This window comes from Lynx canadensis, chromosome C1 (assembly GCF_007474595.2).
Source record: "Lynx canadensis isolate LIC74 chromosome C1, mLynCan4.pri.v2, whole genome shotgun sequence".
In the NCBI taxonomy this organism is placed as follows: domain Eukaryota; kingdom Metazoa; phylum Chordata; class Mammalia; order Carnivora; family Felidae; genus Lynx; species Lynx canadensis.
Genome location: NC_044310.1, coordinates 10909431 through 10930309, shown reverse-complemented (window position 1 = coordinate 10930309; position 20879 = coordinate 10909431). Strand labels below are relative to the sequence as shown.

The 20879-nt window shown below is 52.6% G+C and overlaps 1 protein-coding gene across 8 annotated transcripts in view; it reads right to left on the bottom strand.

Annotated features, from left to right (window-relative positions):
* FHAD1 (forkhead associated phosphopeptide binding domain 1) overlaps positions 1-20879 on the bottom strand; it is a 122417-nt gene that overhangs the window by 33162 nt on the left and 68376 nt on the right. For 5 of the 8 annotated variants that reach the window (XM_030326293.1, XM_030326292.1, XM_030326298.1 and 2 more), the window contains 6 exons: positions 15059-15129; positions 12419-12571; positions 9498-9605; positions 9155-9262; positions 5361-5468; positions 1961-2068 (listed from right to left, as the gene is read on the bottom strand). In XM_030326293.1, the coding sequence (XP_030182153.1) occupies positions 1961-2068; positions 5361-5468; positions 9155-9262; positions 9498-9605; positions 12419-12571; positions 15059-15129 (656 nt within the window). The remainder of the gene's footprint in view (positions 1-1960; positions 2069-5360; positions 5469-9154; positions 9263-9497; positions 9606-12418; positions 12572-15058; positions 15130-20879) is intronic. The other 3 variants (XM_030326297.1, XM_030326295.1, XM_030326300.1) reach the window with 3 other exon arrangements.

Sequence of the window (20879 nt, the reverse complement as noted above, 5' to 3'; positions counted from 1 at the left end):
AAAGTCCTCATATGAGTGAAGTCATACGATATTTGTCTTTCTCTAATTTCACTTAGCATAATACCCTCCAGTTCCATCCACGTAGCTGCAAATGGCAAGATTTCATTCTTTCTGATTGCCGAGTAATACTCCATTGTGTATATATACCACATTTTCTTTATCCATTCATCCATTGATGGACATTTGGGCTCTTTCCATACTTTGGCCATTGTTGATAGTGCTGCTATAAACATGGGGGTGCATGTGTCCCTTCGAAACAGCACACCTGTATCCCGTGGATAAACGCCTAGTAGTGCCATTGCTGGGTCGTAGGGCAGTTCTATTTTTAGTTTTTTGAGGAACCTCCATGCTGTTTTCCAGAGTGGCTGCACCAGCTTGCATTGCCACCAACAAGGCAAAAGAGATCCTCTCTCTCCGCGTCCTCGCCAACATCTGTTGTTGCCTGAGTTGTTAATGTTAGCCCTTCCGACAGGTGTGAGCTGGTATCTCATTGTGGTTTTGATTCGGACCATTGTCATCTAGACAGCTGTACAGCCACCTGCGTCTTCCCTTCCACTGTAACTGCTACAGTAAACCCTGTGACGGTTCATCAATTTCACTGATTCACATTTTTTTTTTGTTTTTAGCATCCACCTCCTTCCTGATCCATTTGATGTCCTGACGAACCTACTTGAAAAATGTTAATTTCTCAGGGCACCCGGGTGGCTCAGTTGGTTAAGCATCCGACGCTTGATTTTGGCTGAGGTCATGACGTCTCGCTTTGTGGGACCGAGCCTCACATTGGGCCTTGTGCCCACGGTGTGGAGCCTGCTTGGGATTCTCTCTCTTCCACCTCCCTCTCTCTGCCCCTCCCCCGCTCATGCTCGCTCCCTCTCTCTCTCTCAAAATAAACAAGTAAACTTAAAAAAAAAAAAAAAAAGCAGTGCCCGGGACTGATGCTAATCCGGATGTGGGTTACTGACACTCACTGCTCTGGAGTAGTGTTGTTCCAAGCACAGCACATCACTTGGGCGGCTCGTCCAGTCCCCTTGGGATTGGTGAGTCCACCCTATAGACAGAGATTGCAAATCTCTCTCTTCCAGGGGGTGAGGCCCAGGGAATGGGCATTGAAAACCACCCCAAGTGATCCTATGCATGCTAATGTTGGGGAAACTTTCTTCAAAGAAAATGATCAGAAGAGTGATGTGAATGGACTCAAAGGCATTTTTAGTCCCATCCGGTCTTCAAAATCCTTTGAAATGGTATTTACCTGCATTTAAATTTAACCCCCTACAGTGAGGTTGTGTGTTTAATCCCTTGCCTTGAATTCTGCGATATTAACTCGTGTGTGTGTGTGTGTGTGCGTCCCTTGTACTGTTGGGACCCAGGAGGAGTGAATTGTGTCCTACAGCTAGGAGGTGCCTAAGATGGGGTCCTGTGCAAAAGCCTGGGCTCCCACTGTGTCTGCTGCTCCCAGGGATAATCGTGAATGCAGTTTGACTGGGAAGGTCGTGATAATCACAATGACAAGTTCCGGTGGAGACATCGCTGTCGAGGTGACTGGCAATTTAGGCACCCATCTCCTGACATCCCCTCTTGGGCCCCAGGCAGCTGAGCCCACGCACAGGATAGGAGGGAGAGGAGGGGACAATGCAGGGTTCTGGAGTCAGATAGTCCTGGGTTTGGTTCTGCCCCTCCACTTCCTTGATGCGGACTCATAATAATAGTAACAATAAAAAATAATAAAAGCAGCTAACACACAGAACATCCACTGAGTGCTGCGTGCTTTTTTATGTGCGGGTGTGCTTGTTAGCGATCAAGCCTCACAAGTCGATGAGGCTGATCTATTGGCATCACCTGGACTTCCTAGGTGGGGCACCACAGGCACAGAGATGGTAAGAAACTTGCCTCAGGCTGCACAGCCAGCAAGTGGCAGAGGTAAGATCTGAACCCAGCCTTCCTTCCTCTCCGAGACTCTTACCTCCTTCTGCTTGGTTATTCGGTTCTCCAGATCTTGCACCTTTTTCTTTTCCTTCTCTATGGCCTCTTTTGCTTTGTGTTTCTCGTAGGCGATGCTGCTCTCTGAGATCTGGAAGTCAGAGACAACCGGTTTGAGGGAGTGTACTCGAGAAAGGAGGGACAACGGAACCTTGAGGGAAGCCAGGATTGCTAATCACGGAGATCAGTGAGTCAGGGTTTGGGAGCGAGGGCTCAAGGAACAGGATACTCGCGGCCCATCGGAGAGAGGGATGCAAGTCTTGGCACGCCCGCCACGGCGAGAACCTGGAGGTCGTGTCTGGTCAGTCACCGCATAACGGAGAGGGTTGTTCATCACTCAGGATTTCTGGGCTGTGTTCAGGAAGTGACGCGCTGGTGAGTGGTCGGGTCCAGGCATTTGGAGCTGGGCCACCAACTGCACCGGCCTGTGTTGGCATCGGTGTGGGCCCTTGTTGGGAAGTCCCTGGCTTCTCGGGAGATGGGGCAGGAGAGCCTGAGTTGGGGGGGTGGGGAGGGGCGCCTCCTGTCCCAGCAGGCCTGATGCCTGTGGCTTCAGTCTCTGGCCTTCAAAGGCTTGGGTCCACAAATGGATGTGCAGGACCCTTTGGAACAGAGAACATATAGCCTCCAGGTCCGGTGACGGGGAGGGGACTGAGGCCCAGCCTCGCCTACACCAGCCCAGGAGGTACGCGGTGCAGGGGGGTCGGAAAACTCTTATTTGCTGCTTGGAATTCTTGCCGTTGTGCTCCCGTACAAACACAAAGTTCACCAAAAAATATTTTGAATTTATGCATATATGCACAAAGCCCTGAAGTGATACATACTGAAATGTAAATAGCGGTTATTTTGGGGGATTGAGATTATGGCAATTTACATTTCCCTCTTCCCGCTGGTATCTTCCACATTTTGTTGAGCGAATGTACGTTATTTGGCAAAAAGAAAATGGATCGGAAATCGGAACAGGGAAGACGACTGCTGGGGCTGGGACGAGGCTCCGGGGATGCGTGGCCCTGGAGAAGACCGTCTTCCCGACGGCCCTGAGGTGTCCGCGGCCTCCCTCCGCCCTGCCCTGCCCTGCCCTGCCCTGCCCGGGCCTCCCACCCCACCTGGGCTCTGACTCACCTCCCGGCACGAGCTTGGCATTTTCCCACTGCCAAGTCTGCTTAAGACGGTCCGGCCCCCGCCCCGCCAGTCATAAGAGGCTGCCAGCCCCCTTCCGCACGCCCCGTGGGATCACGCGCTGCCCGGCTCGTCACCGTTGAAGATAATGACGACGATGCCGACTCCTCTCGAAAGGCCGGCAACGTGAGTGCCGGCCACCGTGCGCTATCTCATCCGCAACCCCCCAGATGGCATCTGCCCGGTCACCCACCTTTGACCCGTGAGCACACGGGGACTGCGGCGGAGGAAGAGGACGGGCAGCGCGCAGACATCATGCCACCGGGGAGCGGGGGCGCACGCTTGGGCACCTGGGTCCCGACCTACCCGTCCTGCCACCCGGCTTCCGGAGCCTGCCTTCCGCGTCCTCCTGATTAAAACCCCAGCCTGCCCAGAGGCACAGACCTGCTTGTACGCTCGCTGCTAGTCTGGCACAGAGGCCACCGCCCCGCCACCGCAGGGCCCCCGAGCTTCGAGACCCCACCCCTGGCCCACTTGTATACGGGACCCTCCGGGCACAGCAGCTGACAACAGTTTGACCTCACTTCCTGCCTGGGCCGACGGGGTCCTGCTGCCGAGGTCTCTGCTCGACTGTCTGCCCTCCCCCCACCCCCCACGTGGGACAAACCACCCTCCCCACCCCACCTGGACTCTGACCTCACCCGGGTAGGTGGCTCATAACGAACACAACGACTCCGCACAACAAATCTCTACGGTGGTTCTGTCTCTACAGCCACGTTACAGATGGCTGCACAGAGAGGGCAAGGTGCTTGCCCGGGGTCACACAGCCTGGTAGAGCAGGGCTGGGGACATGGACCAGAATCGACACTTGTAGCCTCCCAAGCGCTGCTGCTTTCCCCCGCGTGGCTCCCTTCCCCGACCCCTCATTTGGCTTCCGTCTCGTTCCAGCTTTGCTCCCTTCGTCACGGCGCTGCCCCCGTCCCCCTGGCGAAGCCACGTCCCCGTCCTCTGCAGTTGGGCCACTGTGGCCAGTGGCACTTTCTCCCCCCGGATGTTCCCTTCGTGCTCCGTCGCCCCTCCAGCTCTCACTCACATGTCACCCCTCAGAGAGGCCCCCCCGCCTGCGGTCACCTCTAGCCCGCCCGTTTGATCTTCCCCCAGGCTTGGGGCTCTGCGGTTACCCTGTGCATTTATGTGGTGTCTGTCCCTCCAGCCTAGTGTGGAGGCCCTGGGACGGCACGGCCCTGGTCCGTCTCGTGCTCAGCCGTATCCCCAATGCCCCACGGGGCCTGGCACGTGCCGGGCGCTCAGGAAGTATTTGCGGACGGATGAACGCGACAGGATTAAACAATCCATGGAGTCATTAGCCCTGTTTCTGGAACTTCCAGGGGAGCCGGCACGTGTCCAGTGCCCGTGCCCCCCGTGTCCCGGAGCCCAGCTCGTGGAGCTGTCACTACGGGTCGCCTCTCCCTGGCCTCCAGCTCCTGAGAGCCCTTCGTTGATTTCTCGGGGGGCCGGAGGACGGTGTGGGTGTCTGGGCTAACCTGAGTGACACCCCCCCTCTCAGCCGTGGGCCGGCCTTCAGTGGTGGCTCCAGGCAGGCGTGGCTGCTGGGCCCAGGCCCGGGCTGGCAGATGCCTCCGGCTCTCCCCGGGCACGGCACTCGGGCCTGCCCGAATCACTGTCACTCTCTCCCTGCGGGTACGCTTCTTCTCATCCATCCCAGACCCTGGTACTTATTTGCGTGACTGCCACGTGAGCGTGTCCACGCCGTCTTACTCTGCACTGCCTGGGTCTCCACAAAAGGTCTATGAAGCCGGGAGACCAGAGCCAGGAGCCACGCTGGGCCGTGTCACGAACACCTCTGAATGAGGAGGAGGAAGGTGCTGGCGGAGGGACTGACCCAGACTCCAGACCAAGGGTTCTCTCCCAGAGCGCGTCTCTCTTCCCTGGGGAGCCGAGCGTCTACACGCAAGGCGCGGGTCTAGGTACTCTGTATACATCAATCCGCTTGGCCCTGAGAGGCAGGGACTGTTACGACTCCCATTTTACAGAGGAGACAACTGAGGCATAGGAGGCTAAGTGACCTGCCCCGGGTCCCACGGCTAGTAAGTTGCGTGTGACTTCGGCCGCGTGCTGCCCAGTGCCTGCCCACTTTCCTGCCAGACTCTATGTCCGGGCGCGGAATCGCGGCCTCGCGCCTGGCTTCGGGGCTCCTTCCGCAGGGGTTTGGACGGCCCCACTTCTCTCTCTGCTTCTCATACCTCCTTCTGTTGGGTCAAGTGGTTCTCCAGATCTTGAACTTTTCTCTTTTCTGCCTCTATCGCTTCCCTTGCTTTCCTTTTCTCGTAGGCCACGCTGCTCTCCAAAACCTGAAAATCAATGACCAGCCTTTTTGGTCGCCTGCACGTTTGGGGTCGGGGCGGGGGGGGGGGGATGCTGCTCATTATGCTAATGGTGATAGTAGCTAAAACTCTGGGTTGGCATCACGTGCCAGGGCCCGTGGCTGGCACTTCACATCCAGCGAACCCTCTCCCGGGTGGAGGAGTCGGTGGTCCCATTTTATAGATGAAGAAACCGAGGAACAGACGGTGAAGGCCCGGGGTCATGCAGTCTGTTGGTGGTGAGGTCAGGGGTTGAGCCCTGTGCAGAGGAAAAGTGCCCTGCGCGTGCACAGAGGCCCTTGGTGAGGGGCAAGTGAACAGGTCTTTTTTTAATTAAAAAAAAAAAAAAATTTTTTTTAAGTTTCTTTATTTTGAGGGAGACAGAGACAGCGCAAGTGGGGAGGGGCAGAGAGAGAAGAGACGGAGAATCCCAAGCAGGCTCCAGGCAGAGCCTGACGTGGGGCTTGAACCCACGAAACCAGGAGATCATGACCTGAGCCGAAACCAAGAGGTCAGACACGTAACTAACGGAGCCACCCAGGTGCCCCCGTCTTATTTTGGAGTCTGAGCTCTCGTCCCTGTGCCAGGCAGTCTCTCTGATAAGAAGGAGAAGCTCATTAATAGTGGATTTCCTATCACTGAAATAAATCTCTTAAAGAGAATCAGGCCTCAGGATGAGGGCAGTGTCCCACACTCATGAGCCACAACAGACCAATTTCTGGAAGGGGCGGGCTGGGGTGAACCTCACAAGTGACGCTCTAAGAGGACGGAGGGAAGAGAGTGTGGTTAGGCGCTCGTGCTCGCGGAATTTTATTTAGGAAGTTATTTGCTGATACGCTATTCAGTTAAATGGCCTCATGCAAATCACAAAGATACGGATTAGTGGCGAGGCCCCTGTTTCCAGTCACTGCCAGAAATGGCACCTCAACTTTCAACGGGGTTGAGTCATAAGCATCAGCTTGGCTGCAAGACGTCTGGAACTCGGAACCTGGTTTCCGTTATATAACCAGTGGTCAGGGTCCCAGGTCAGCCTGCGTGGCGTTTTTAAGCCGTAACATGGCTGAAATACTATATATTTTGCAGTGAAAAGCCGTTTAAGAAATCCCAACGCTCAGCTGTTCCCATAGCACCCAAATGAAACAGAAAAGCAGTAACATCGTGGATTTTGAACATGTGAGGTGGGATTCCGGTAAGACATCTTCCTGTAATTTGTGAAAGAGACTCCAGGCCACTTCCCAGGGACTTCGACTCGTTCCACGGCCTCTGATCTCACAACTACACTCAGGACCTTCCTCTCGGCGGCTCCTTTGAAGGAGAAGAAGATTGTCCCTTGCGTGACTCACACACACGGGCTCTGTCCCCCTCAGCCGCTTTGCTCCCAAGTTCCTGGGCAGGTAATGGGAGTTAACCTCTAGCGGTAACCTCAAAACCCCCATCATGAACTAGCATTCTGCTGTCCTTAAAGATTCATCTGGAAATGTGGCAGCAGGTCTAATAAAAAGAAAAATCAAATACCAGTTTGAGGCTGGTTGGAGTCTGTGTCTGGGACTTTTATCTCAGAATCTGCGTCAAGAAACCCCAGAGAAAAAAAAAGAAAAGAAAGAGAGAAACTGCCGAGGGGTTCTGTCAGGAGAGGCGGGCCGACGACGTTTGCCTGGGCCTGGGGTGAGGCTCCTCCCCGCTGTGAGGCTGACCTCATCGCGCTTCCTTAAATATCTCTCCTGAAGTCCCCTATGACCTCAAAATCTCTAAATTCAAGGGCCTTCTCCAGGCTCTTGAGCTGAGCCGTTGACCTCTTGGTGGCATTTGGCCCCAGTGAACCCTCAGGAGTTTCTGCTCCTTGTCACCGTCCCCGGAGAGATAACCCAGGGCCAGGCCTCAGTGACACTGTTTACCTGGGGCAGCAGAGCACGGCTGTGCAGGAGACCTGGGACATAAACATCTTCCCTCCTTGGATCAGATCAGATTGACCTTATGCCTCCCGTGGTGGGTGGGCGAGGACTTTGCTCTGAGGAGTGAGGGTAGGGAGGGGCTTGATGGGGAAGAAGTGCCTGGACAAGAGACACAAGTGGTGATCACGGCGACATTTACTGAGCAGCAATTCTGGGTCCGACACTTCACTGCACGTGACCGCCAACGCCTCACGGCCACCGTTTAAAAGAAGGGAGGTACTGAGACCTCTGTGGCCAGTAAGTCGTCCAGCCGGGATCCGAACCTGTGTCTCGTCTGGCTGCAAGGCCTCTGTGCTGCTTCACAACTGAAGAGTTGACGAGAGCAGTGCGTGAAAGAGACCTCGAGGTCCAAGGGCGACCCCAAGATAAACCTGTGTCGACAATGTAACGGCGCTTGCCCCAAAGCTGGCGTGGGAACGTCAGTACAGGTATGACGTCTTCGAGGAGGGAGCAGAGTCCTGGCCTGGGCCACCACGGCCAGAGAACTGGGTCCGGTTTGGGAAGAAAACAGCCCATGGGTTGCAAACTCAGACATCTACCGAGGCCAGACAGGTACCGGCACTAAAGTGGGCTGCGTTTACCGCAACAGGGTGTGGTGAGGGCTGTGGGAAATCACTGCTACTTGGCTGAGCTCCCGTCCAGTTCCACCAAGTGGAAATGGGGCCAGGTCGGCTGACTTTTCAGGAGAGGAAGGAAATCTGGATTTTTTAAAACTGTTTGTTTATTTTTGAGGGAGAGAAAGGGCATGCACACGAGTGGGAGTGGGGCGCAGAGGGAGGGAGAGAGAGAATCCCAAGCAGGCTCCGCACTGTCAGCGCAGAGCCTGATGCGGGGCTCGATCTCACGAACCACGAGATCATGCCCTGAGCTGAGATTGAGAGTTCGACGCGTAACCCACTGAGCCACCCGGGTGCCTGGAAATCTGGATTTTTAAGTATATTTTATGAATTCAAAATAAAACACTCTGGGGCCAAACGTTAACATGTCCACACACCCTTTCCAGCCAGTGAGCAGCCAATCTGTGACTTCTGGACAACAGGACAGGTCAGGGGAGGGGACCAAGGCCAGGCTCCAACCCTGGGATGCACACAAGGAGACACAAGGGCATTTGGGTCTGGAGAGAGCAGGTGCCTCTATTTCCAAGCAGCTGAAAGGTTATTATGTGGACGAGGAGGGGGACAGGTCTTACAGGAGCCAGCGATGCTCTTCTGGGAGAATGAGTTTGAGGCACTTAACCAAAAGGAAGAATTTTCTGCCAGCCGAAGGCATCACCACTGGGACGGACTGCCTGGCCTGTCGAAAATTCCTTAATGGTGGAGCTGAAGGCTGGATGATTTTAGGATGTCGTTGGAGGACTGACACAGCCCTGAAGTCCCGGGACTCTGTACCTTCTCCACAGCTATGCTTTGGGACATCATCTCTAGGCCGAAGATGTTCAGGTCACCAGCCCCAACTTGTCTCCCAAGTCCTCTCTGTGACTGTATTTTGTGCTGTTTACAATTTTTCTGACTGGCTGTCCAGGTTACAACTCCAGAGCTCTCTCCCTGAGCTCCCAAGCGTCCCGGGGTAGCAGAGCCCTCCCAAGGACTGATCGCTGTAGGAAAGCTCTGTCACGCTCTACCCCCGTCACCTGTGGCTCACTGCCACGTGGCCCTCAAGCCAGGTTTGGGCTTGAGCTCGCTTCCCCACCCCCCCCCCTCCACCCCCCCGTCCACTGCATACCTCCTTCTGGCAGGTTAAGTGACTCTCCAGCTCTTGGACTCTTTTCTGTTCATCTTCTAATGCTTCCTTCCCTCTGTTTTTCTCTTGAGCAATGCTTTCCTCCCAAACCTGAAATCCAATGGCCATTGTTTGACAGACACAGTTACCATGGCAGGAATCTGGCCTCTGTGCCAGGAACTGCAAGGGTAGCTTTTTGCTGCTCACCACAATCCCACGGGGCAGACGGGGCAGCTAGGAGCAAGGGACCCAGAGCAGGCAGGCTCAGATCGGAGCCCGAGGTCGGTCCTTCCTGGGGGCAGGATCTTGACGGGGCTCAGGCGGACTGTCTCCCCCAGCTGCTTACCTTCTTCTGGCGGGTTAGGCGATTCTCCAGCTCTTGGACTCTCTTCTGTTCTTCTTCTAATGCTTCTTTTGCTCTGTTTTTCTCTTGAGCGATGCTTTCCTCCAAATCCTGAAAGTCAATGACTGTTGTTTTAACAGACACAGTTACCATGGCAGGAATCTGGACTCTGTGCCAGCCACTGCCCGGGTTCGCTCTTTACTGCTACAATGACCCCACGGGGGGGAGACTGTGGGCAGCTAGGAGCAAGGGATCTAGAGCAGGCCGAGATCAGAGTCCCAGGTCAGTCCTTCCTGGGTGCGTGACCTTGGGCAGGTAAGAAGCAAGAGAAGCCCCCGTCTCACTATCTGTACAACGGGGACAGAAACGGTGCTTCCTGCGTTGGGTGAGCGTGAGGGGCAGACAAGAGGCTGAACGTGAACTGCTTGGCATGTGGTCACCATTCATTAATAAGGGTCGGTCGGTTAGTTCTTCCGTGATCTTCACTTTGCAGAAGGGGAAACAGAGAGATTGAGGAATCTGCCAAATTTACTAGTAAATCACAGGAACAGGGATTCGAACCCGGATCCATTTGACTCGAGAGCCTGTGTTTCAAACCTGGGGTTGGCAAACTAGGGCCCACTAGCCAAATCTGGCCTGCTGTCAGTGCTTTGTGAATAAAGTTTTATTGGCATACCTCCTTGCTCACTGTTTGTAGATTGCCTAGGACTTCTCCCGCACTATGACGGCAGACCTAAGCAGTCGCGATAGAACAGTGTGACCTGCAAAACTGAAAATATATACTATCTGGCTCTTCCTGCAAAAAGTTCGCTGACCCCAATCTAAACCATTTGTGTGAGCAAACGGTTGTATGTTGTTACATGTTGTTACCTACGTGTTGTTAACCGTTCGTGACAAAAAAGTATTAGCTCGATGAAAGAACCTAGAATTTCTTACTAGTGAAAGAGTGTCCTCAACAAGTCAGGATGTGTGAGAAGGAGTTCAACTAATGAATTCTGACACACGTATTTCGAGAAAGGGTGGGGGTGATGGGGTCGTATGGTGTGGGGAACCCCTAGAGTTAAGTCTGCAACAGGACTTTCAGATGAGTCCCTTGGGTCAAGGAGATCGACTAAGTGTCTGGGGAATGATGACCCTCAGCAGGATAGTAATGACCATGAGCAAGGGTGCTGTCTGGGCAGGCACCTGACCGTGCTCTCTGCTCCTCGTGGGCTGGTGTGTGCCGAGGTTTGTTCTGTTTAAAGGGGGTTTGAAGCCAGCCCTCGAAACCCTGTCTGCATCAGGACTGAGGTTATAAATGCGCGTCGGGGAGGCTGGTACCCAAGTTGGTGTTGAACATGGTAGGGCGGAAATACCGTATACCCACAGTGGAAAAAGTCAACCCCAAATTAAAAGTGAAATAAGACATTTGGAAAGGGAGAGGGTAATCAGGGAGGAGCGAGGAAGCAGGGGGAGAGCTCTGTGAGGCTTTTGCAGAGTTCCAGCTCTTTCTGGTTTTATTTTCCTCTCTCTCGAATGACACACTGGCTTTTTCTACGTCTAATTGACCTTCGAAATGGACTCATCTGGATTTAAGGCTATTAATACTGCCTTACGTACAATTTTGGTCAGATGGTTCTTCCCTTTTTAGTCTTTCTAGTCCTTTTTTTTTTTTTTTTTCATAAAAGGCAGAAAGGCAGAGAAAGGGGCAAACAAAAAAAGAGGTAGAAGGAGGAGAGAGATTTCTTGAAATAACCGGGCATGAATCAGAGGCTTAACGAGGCAGAGAGGTCTGCAGAGCTGACGTGTGACAGAGAGGGATGGTCCGAGCCGGAAGTCAGAACTGGCAGGTGCAATCTGCCTCGGGGGGAAGAGCTGGGGTCCAGCAGATCTGGGGCGGCTGTCTCGAGGTGGGTGGGAGCAGGCAGGGGCAGCCTGTAGTGGTTATCACCCGTGGCTGCATTCTGGAACCACCCAGGAGCACTTTGAAATCCGAGTGCATGAGCCACACCCTCGCCTCAATTAGATCAGAGCCTGGGGATGGGGGTGGGGGAGAGGTGCAAAGTGCTAGCACTCTTTAATCTAACTGACAAAAGCACAGCCAAAGTCAAGAGCCACTGATCTAGGATGATGGCAGTGAAGTAAATTCATGGCCGTCCCTGAACATCAAAAAGGGCTGAATATAGGCCAAAGGTGAGAATCGACTCATTAAATGCAGTTTCCTGGACTTCTCCAGAGATTCTGATTTAGTGGGTCTGGGCTGGGGCCCGAGAATCTGTATTTTTAACACGTGTCCAGTTGGTTCTTATCGGGCAACTCTGGGAAAACCTTCCTCTAAGACTTTGCTGCTGAAAAGGTAGTCTAAAGACCTGTGCTCTCAGCACCAGCTGGGAGCTTGTTAGAAGTGCAGAATGCCAGTTTCTGCCCCAGACCTGCCGAGTCAGAATCTGCGTTTTAAAGCCTCCCCAGGTGCTTCGTGGGCACCTTTAAGTTTGAGAGGTGCTGCTGTAAAGTATCTCCTAGCTGGCTTGGGTTTTAGAAAAGTAAGTAGCCATTTTGTCCATTTGTTTCCTATGATATGTACATGAGAGCGGAAGACGGAAATAATATGAAGTCGGTCCCGCACGCCCTTAGAAGCGGTCCGTCACTTGCAAACCAGGACCTGTAACAGTGACCTGAACTTGTTAAATCAACTGCGATATCTAAGCAAATAAGCTACCGTTTCCAGGAATTTCAGTAACCTCGATGTTTCAAGCCAATTTCGCTGTGAGTTTTAGAACTCAAGCTTCATGTCAATTCCTCCAACGTTACTCACTCATTTAATTAATTTAGTTCCATAGCACTGAACAAGGAGTTGTTGAGATTTCGCCCTCTAAGAACACGCCCTCGGGAAAGGCCACTCCGTCACTTTCCAGGAGTAGAGACAACGACAGGGACCGCCTTACCTCCTTCTCTTCCAACAGCTGCTTGATTCTGTCTCTCAGCTTCTCCTCTTGCTGGAGCCTATCCTCATTCAGCTTCTCCTTCTCTGCCAGATGCTCCTGCAGCTTCTCTTGCATGAAAGACTGCTGAGCTTCCTGAGAGCTGTGGATCTTGATCTGAAACGAGAGGAAAGGAAACTGAAGCTGATGGGGGGCGGGGAGGGGGGGAGGGAGACAAGACTAATTAGAGGAGTCATTTCAACTTGTTTTCTTTGTATAAGTTCTTTACCTCTGGGGGCAGGACAAAGGTTTACACAAAACTTTCTTAATGCTTAGCCTAGTTGCCAGTAGTGAGGCAGTTGAGTTCAGTGGTTAAGAACTCAGACTCTGGATCTGGATAGAATCTCAGCTCTGGTTCTTTCTAGGTGCTTCTCCATTTAGAAGATGAGGTTAGTAATAATATCTACCTCTTAGAGTAAAGATTAAGTGAGATCGTGGGGTGCCTGGGTGGCTCAGTCAGTTAAGTGTCCGACTTTGGCTCAGGTCATGATCTCACAGTTTGTGAGTTCGAGCCCCGCGTCGGGCTCTGTGCTGACAGCTCGGAGCCTGGAGCCTGCTTCTGATTCTGTGTCTCCCTCTCTCTCTTACTGTCTCTGTCTCTCTCTCTCAAAAATAAGTAAACATCTAAACAATTAAAAATGAAAGATTAAGGGAGATTGTGATGGAAAGCTTTTAACACAGTGCTTAGCACATAGTAGGTGCTTAGTAAATGGCAGCTAGAATTATTAGTTATTATTAGCTGAGTGGAAGAGAAAAAGCAGTTAGTTAGGGTCAGAAGGCCTGAAGTTTTGTCTTGATTCTTCCATCAGCTAGCTGTATGACATTGAAATAGTCACTTAGCCTCTGAGGCTTCATGTCCAGACCTGTAAAATAAGGAGAATGGACTAGATCGTGGACCGACAAAGGACTATCTACAGGCCAAATCTGGTCCCCTCCCAATGTTTATAAATAAAGTTTTATGGGAACAGAGCCATGCCCATCGTGCTCATTCATTTATATACTGTCTGTCTATGGCTGCCTTTACAGCAGCAGAGTTAAGTAGGTGTGACAGAGACTTTATGGCCTAAACTATTTATCACCTGGCCCTTTGCTTTAGATAAAGTTTGTTGACCCCTGGACTACATGGTCTGTGGGGTTGATTGCAATGGTTGCAATACCTTCCCTTCCCTCTATCCATATGTCTTCGGCTATGTACCTTTTTTAATTTATTTTTTAAATATTTATGTTTGAGAGAGAGAGACAGACAGACAAAGGGCAAGTGGGGGAGGGCAGAGAGAGAGCGAGACACAGAATCTGAAGCGGGCTTCAGGCTCTGAGCTGTCTGCCCAGAGCCCGATGGGGGCTCGAACTCACGAATCATGAAATCGTGACCTGACCCGAAGTCAGATGCTTACCCGACGGAGCCAGCCAGGCGCCCCTCTGGCCATGTGCCTTGCAGTGCCCACCCATATCCTGCCCTGACACTGAATTCAGCCATGTGACCTGCTTTGGCCAACGGGATGTTAGCAGACGTATCCCGGCAGAGAACTGAAAAGCATTCTACGATCGGGCTGCTTTCCCTTGTACTTCTGCGTCGCCATGGGAACGTTCCCAGGCTAGCCTGATGGAGGATGACAGACAGATGGAGGAGAGAGTAGAGGTGTTCCAGCTGAGGCCAGCCTCAAGGGCCAGCCAACACCCAGATACTTGGGCAAGCCCGTCCAAGATTGGTGCACCCACCTAGCGGCTGACCCTAGACACGTGAGCCACGAACAGTAATTGTGGAATGCCACTGAAGTTTTGCGGGTGTTCATTACACAGCATTGTATGTCAGTAGCTACGAGAGTGGTCCGATCCCTAACCATCAACTGCCTCTCAAATGTTCACATTACGCAACTGTTGCTAATTCGTCTCCCTGTACTGTTGCTAGTCGTGTTGTTCCACTGCATTCAATAAGCACAATTTTCAACATGTGGTGGTATTTATGTCTTAATTTAAAGAAAATTTTTAATTAAGTTCGAAAAAGAGAGAGAGAGAGAATGAGTGAACGAATCCCAAGCGGGTTCCATCCCACCAACCGTGAGATCGTGACCTGAGCTGCAATCAAGAGTTGGATGCTTGGGGCGCCTGGGTGGCTCAGTAGGTTGGGCGACCGACTTCGGCTCAGGTCACGATCTCGCAGTCTGTGAGATCGAGCCCCACGTCGGGCTCTGTGCTGACGGCTCGGAGCCTGGGGCCTACTTCAGATTCTGTGTTTCCCCCTCTGTCTACCCCTCCCCTGCTCACGCCCTGTGTCTGTCTCTCAATAAGAAATGAACGTTAAAAAAATTAAAAAAAAAAAAAAAGACTTGGCTGCTTAACCAACTGAGCCACCCGGGTGCCCCAAGATGTGACGGCATTTAAATCTTTCTGATAATTCTGACAGAAGGAAACAAGCATCCTCTCCTTGCCCTTGCCCTCCTGGGAGATCTTAGCCACCCTGTCTGAATCTTTTTGTGTCAAACGGAGATACCATGTCACCTCTTGGGGAAGGTGGACTGACTGGTTAACAGAGAAAAAACAGTGCACAGTGCTATATAGATGCCAAGGAGGAGCTGAAATGAACTTTCAAAGTTAAACTATTACCTGAAGTTCCTGGCTTTGGTTTGTAATTTTCTTGTAATGTATCAGAAGATATTCCAGATACAGAGACAATCCTTGAAAAAAGAAGCAAAGAGAAGTATTAATTCATTTCGCCTCCTTTGCTTTCCGAATAACGTAGTAACAGAGCTTGCGCACAGGTGGATGAGGGCAACGCTGTCCTCCCACCAGGAAGACCGGAGTCTCCGTCCGATGTGTGGTTTAAAAATGGTTGGCCAGTCTTGGCTGGGCTCAAATCGAGTTTCTTGTTGAAGGTGGAAAGTAAAACCCATCCGCAGAGCACCTACTGACTGTGTCCACTGGGTGCAAAGCCCCGAGCCGAGTGTGGGGGATGCTACGAAGCCATTCGTCAAGGTTCAGTCTGAGAGACGGGGTCTGACTGCCTGATAGGAAACATGCCGCGGCTCCAGCTGGCACCTAAGTGACTACTGACAGAGCGGGGGAGTGTGAGAGCCTCAGAGGAGGGGAGATCATTCACCCAGAGTGATCACAGGAGGCTACCGGGCCAAGGAGCCACCGGGTGTGGGCACTGCTGGGTAGGCAGCATTGAGAGTTGGCGGGGAGGGCATTTCTGAATGGACGCTGTGGAAATGGCAGGCTACGTGCTGACGGCCCTCAAAGGTAACCGGGTCCCGATCTCTGGGAGCCTGTGAATGCTTCCTTACGGGGCATGAGGAACTCGGCAGATGTCATCAAGTTAAGGATCTTGAGATGGGGGGTGGGGTGGATTATCCTGGCCTACTGGGTGGACCCAATATAATCACACGGGAAGACCAGACAGAGGACGGGCGATGGGACAGGAGCAGAGACCGGAAGATGCTTCACTGCTGGCTCTGAAGATGGAGGAAAGGCAAAGAAATGGGTCCTTTCCTAGAGCCTTCGGAAGGACCCGGTCCCTCTGACACCCTGACTCGAGCCCAGGGAAGCCGATTTCAGGCTTTAGGCTTCGGGCTGCGCGAGAACACACGTGTGCTGTGTTGAGGTGCTGCGTTGGTGGTATTTGTTACAGCAGCCATAGGAAACTAATGTGGGGGTGAAGGCAGGTGGGGGGTCGGGGAAGGGAGTGCACAGCCCTCGAGGGCGCTGAGCTTAACTGGGCTGCTCGGACGCCGCCAGCAGGGAAGCAGAAGGTGGAGCTGGGGGGAAGGCTGGGGTCGAGTGGTGGCCGGTCCGGAACAGTAGCCACAATGTGTGAACTGGCTCCAAACGTCACTGACGTGTACAGAGTAGGTCCCGTGTGCCCGGCCCTCTGCCAAGCGATCAGTGCATCACCGCACTGTGTCACCGGATCGTCACCCCGTGTGACAGGGGAGGCAGCCGGGCTCCGAGACGTGCGGCTGCCGAGTGCCGCGAGGCTGGCAAACAGCTGAGCCGGGCCTCGGGCTCGACTCGGTGGGACCCTAGCATCCGTGTCACTGCTGCTTCAGTTGCCGATGGAGCAGGTGAACTAACTGCCTTGACGAGGAGTGTTTTCTTGTTTTGCTCCTTTTGTCTTTTCAGAAAAATAGCTGAGGCGAATTAGAGGCGGAGGAACTAGCACGTTCCCTGATGGCAGCACCGTGGATAGGCTGGGCTAGACAAATTCTCTGCTGTGGGGGCTGTTCTGGGCACTGCAGGACGCCAGGAGCGCCACCCCCCGTCTTGGGCGTGACAACCGAAATGTCTCCGGACGTTGCCGGATGTCTCCTGGTGGCTGAATGCCTTCCTGAGAGTTAGAGGCTGGGAGCCCACGGACGTCCAGGTCTTTAGGGCCGATGTTGTAAACTAGGGTGGGAGAAGGGAGAAATGGGGATAAGCAAAAGAGAGAGAGAAAAATCTCCTCTTAGGGGTAGAATGGTGGCTCCATTGTCAGACAGAGAAGACAGGTGAGGGTGGTGTAAGGGCTGGTGAGGAGGCAGGAGCTACAAGCTCGGTGTCAGACGTGTTGAATTTGAGGTACCAGAAGGACTCTAAGGAGAGGTGGTTGGACGAGAGCAGGACCACCCCGGCCCAGTCCACCCAAGGTCTTCATGGGATCAGGAGAGACCACCCTTCCTCCTGGTGGACACGGCCCCTGCCAGGGGTCCCACCTGCTGCCTTATGTGGTGCCCAACCTGTACTTCCATTCTTGGTGGCACGGCATGTGGAGATGTGCACGTGGCCATCGCCGCCACGGGAGTGGTTGTGGAAGTGCCTGGATGGAGACTGCCTTCATAAGAAAGGAAACGAGAGAGGGGAGGGCCAAGGACTCCACTGGAGGAAACACTCAGGTAGGGACAGGAATAGGGGAAAGGGGCTGCTGAAAACAAATGAAGAAGGTCAAGAGACAGGCAGGGTGCACCAGGCCTGGGGGAGCCAAGGGCTGAGCGTGTTTCCTGGAAGAGATCCGAGAGCGTTGGGGGAGCCGGACAGAATGCAGGCTGGGGAAAGATGGCGGGTCTGCCAGTCCAGGCGGGGCTCCATGTCAGTTACACGCAGGGGTAAAGCAGGCAGGCAGAGCCAGAGTAGGAAATTTGCAATGAAGACACAGGGCGTAACACACTTCTGCAAGATCCAAGGTGGGATGGGAGTGCCAGGAACAGAAAAAGAGCTAAAGAGGCAGCCGGTTCCAGGGAACGACTGCCATCTTGAAACGCATGTTTGATGGCAAGAGAAGGATTAAGAGGAAGAGAAAAGCGGTTGATGCCAGAGAAGGAAGTTGTAATTCCAGACCTTGTGCACGGGTTCCCCTGGGAGGGACAGAGAATGGGAGACACAGGGAGGGAAGAGCTGCATCTGGCGAAAGCAGTGAGACTATAGCGGGAATTTGGAGGGGGAAGGGAGAAAAGGTGGGGGGAGAGAGAGAGAGAGAGAGAGAGAGAGAGAGAGAGAGAGAGAGAAAGGAAGGGAGTTGAATATGTTCATGCCTGGGGCCTTGATCCCTGGCAGTGCAACTTTCTGAGAATTTCCAGCCTGCAAGAGTAGAAGAGTAATATTATAATGATAGCTATCAAGTATTAAGTACCTGCTGTGTGCCAGGCACCACGCCAGGAGTTTTACACGTGATATTTTCTAGCCATGATAAACAGCCCAGCAAGGAAATGTGTTTGCCCTTGTACGTGAAGCAGCAGAAATTCAGCAAGGTTGAGCTACAGAGCTGGGAAGTGGTAGGCGCAGAATCTAGCCCCGGGTCTGTCATTCTCTTTTAAGTGACGGGAGAAGTGCTCTGTGAGGACATCAAGATGGCAGGGAAGGCAAGATGGCCTGGGTAATGTTGGCGACGGCTATAGGAGCAAATGGATTTGGGGTGGCTCAATTGGGGTACAACCCGTGACTCAAGAACCCAAGGGGAGGGATCAAAGCAGGAGTGGGGATCCAGAGAGGATTAGGGAGAGGAAGGACTCAAGGATGTCGAAGGAGAAGAGGGAGTGTGTGATCGTGCGTCTGGGTTCCATGATGAGCCGTAGTCATTACGGGGTTTCTCTCTTTTCGAGAAGAGGCAATTCTTCATTATATTTCTGGCTACAAAAGTTATATGTGTCTATTACACAAACCCAAACATTACAGACATCCATAACGTGGAGACTGTTCCCTGCTCTAGCCTCCCTGGCTGGCACACAGTAGGCCTGCAATCAACAGTTGATGAATGACCAAGTGAAGGTGAAGGTCCTACACAGTCCCACCACGCTGGGAAAATACTCCCAACACCTGTGTGTCTTTTTCTTCGGACTTTTCTTTTGATTCCGTACCGATACTTAAAAACGGGAGCACTGTGCGTATTGTATTACAACTTGGCTTTTTTCATGTAAAAATGCTGCATATTTTGGATATCTGAGAAAGAGTGATTTTTTATGGATGCAGGGAAGCCTTTTATCTGTAACAAAGTCTTGCAGAAATAGACACAAACAACTGACCTTGCGAGAAAAATGTAGAGTTCTTTCTTTTCCTTTATCAAAAGAAGCCGAGAAACCAGGCAGGAGGAGTGGGGGCTAACTTTCAAGGTCCCTCTTGAGACGTTTTGCATCTTCCCAGATGGACCACACAGCAAATCCTTGACCAGTCACATCTTTAGTGGCAACACCGACCTTCTGAGCCACCGAGGACAGTGGCCAACAATACTCCAAGTCGAGTCTCCCTTAACATTAGTCGACCTGCCTTCTCCCGGGGGATTCATTTCAGGGTTTATAGACCCAGTCTGTTAGGTGAACTCTATCTTTTAGGACAGTATTGGAAAAGGCAGGTAGCGTGGTGGTTAAGAGTAGGGGCTGGGGGGCGCCTGGGTGGCGCAGTCGGTTAAGCGTCGACTTCAGCCAGGTCACGATCTCGCGGTCCGGGAGTTCGAGCCCCGCGTCAGGCTCTGGGCTGATGGCTCGGAGCCTGGAGCCTGTTTCCGATTCTGTGTCTCCCTCTCTCTCTGCTCCTCCCCCGTTCATGCTCTGTCTCTCTCTGTCCCCAAAATAAATAAACGTTGAAAAAAAAAATGAAAGAAAAAAGAGTAGGGGCTGGGAGGTCAGAGGAATCTGAACCAAATCCCACCTTTACCAGCTGGCTGTTGAGACACTGAGCCCATGGTCATGACTCTGGGAAGGAGGCCTGGGAAGGGCTCTTGTGGGTTCAACCCAACTGAGTGCTCATGGCTCGGAAAATCCCATTTGCTGCCAAATGGAGATGGGCGAGAGGCTGCGGGTCAGGTTACCTTGGTGAGAATAAATCAAGCTGGAGAGCCCGTGCGTATACCTATCTGACCCACATTTAGGTCAAATTAGGTCCACAGGTATTTCAGGCTGGTGACAATGGCAGCTCTCGTTTATTAAGTCTTACCGCGTGGCCCAGGCTCCGTGATCGGCACATGCATCTCAGCATTTTAATCCTCACAACATCTCTATGGGACTTTATTCCCATTTTACGAACAGGTAAACGGGCACGCGGAAGTCGAGCAACCTTCTCACACAACTAGTAAGCGCACAGCTGAGATTCAGACTTGGCAGCTGGTCTCCGAAGCCCGGGCTCAGAAACATTCTGCTGTGTCGTGCAAATGGAGTCTTCCTTGGGCCTGGCTCGTGGTGCACATCAGAGAGGGCAGCTCACCTTGGGGAGGGAGAACTCTTAGCTCCGTCTCTGCCCAAGCTGATGACAGAATCTGTCCTCTAGGAACTGGGTGTGTACCTGGTACCTCTCTGGATCTTCAGAGAGAGCGTGGGGTCACAGACACACACGCATTAGGATCACAACGACCTGTTTGAATCCTGACCTTCCCATGTGGCAGTTGTGTGACCTTGAACAAGTTTCTTAACATCACTGAGACTTGCTTTCCTTACCTGAAAAATAAAGACAATAATAGTACCTCGCTCGCTAGGATATGGGAGGATAAAAGGACACAACACAACACACATAAAACACCTAACATGGTGATAAGTTCTCAGGAGCAGCTAAATAAACCATGGTTCCTACCCTTTTCTCGGGAACTGGGAACACAGAAGGCCTTTAGGAGTGTTTGTGGATGGCGGTGAATGACCGGGGACCCCCTGCTGGCCTCGGCGATGTGAAGTACCTGAGTCTCCCTACCATGCTGGAATACTCACAAAAGCAGTTTTGGGGCCAGTTTCTTCGTTTCTAAAATGAGGATAATAGTACCTGCCTCGCCGAGTTGCTGTGAGGATGAACTGAAATGATATATGGAAATGCTGAGAATAGCTTCTGGAAGAGAAGGGCTCAGTAGTGAATGGTGACCACCATCATCGCAGTCATTGCCATTATCACCTCTACCATCACCACCATCGCAACCTGATCACCGCCACGATTGTCGTACTCAGCACTACCACTGTCCTCCTCACCACCATCATCACCA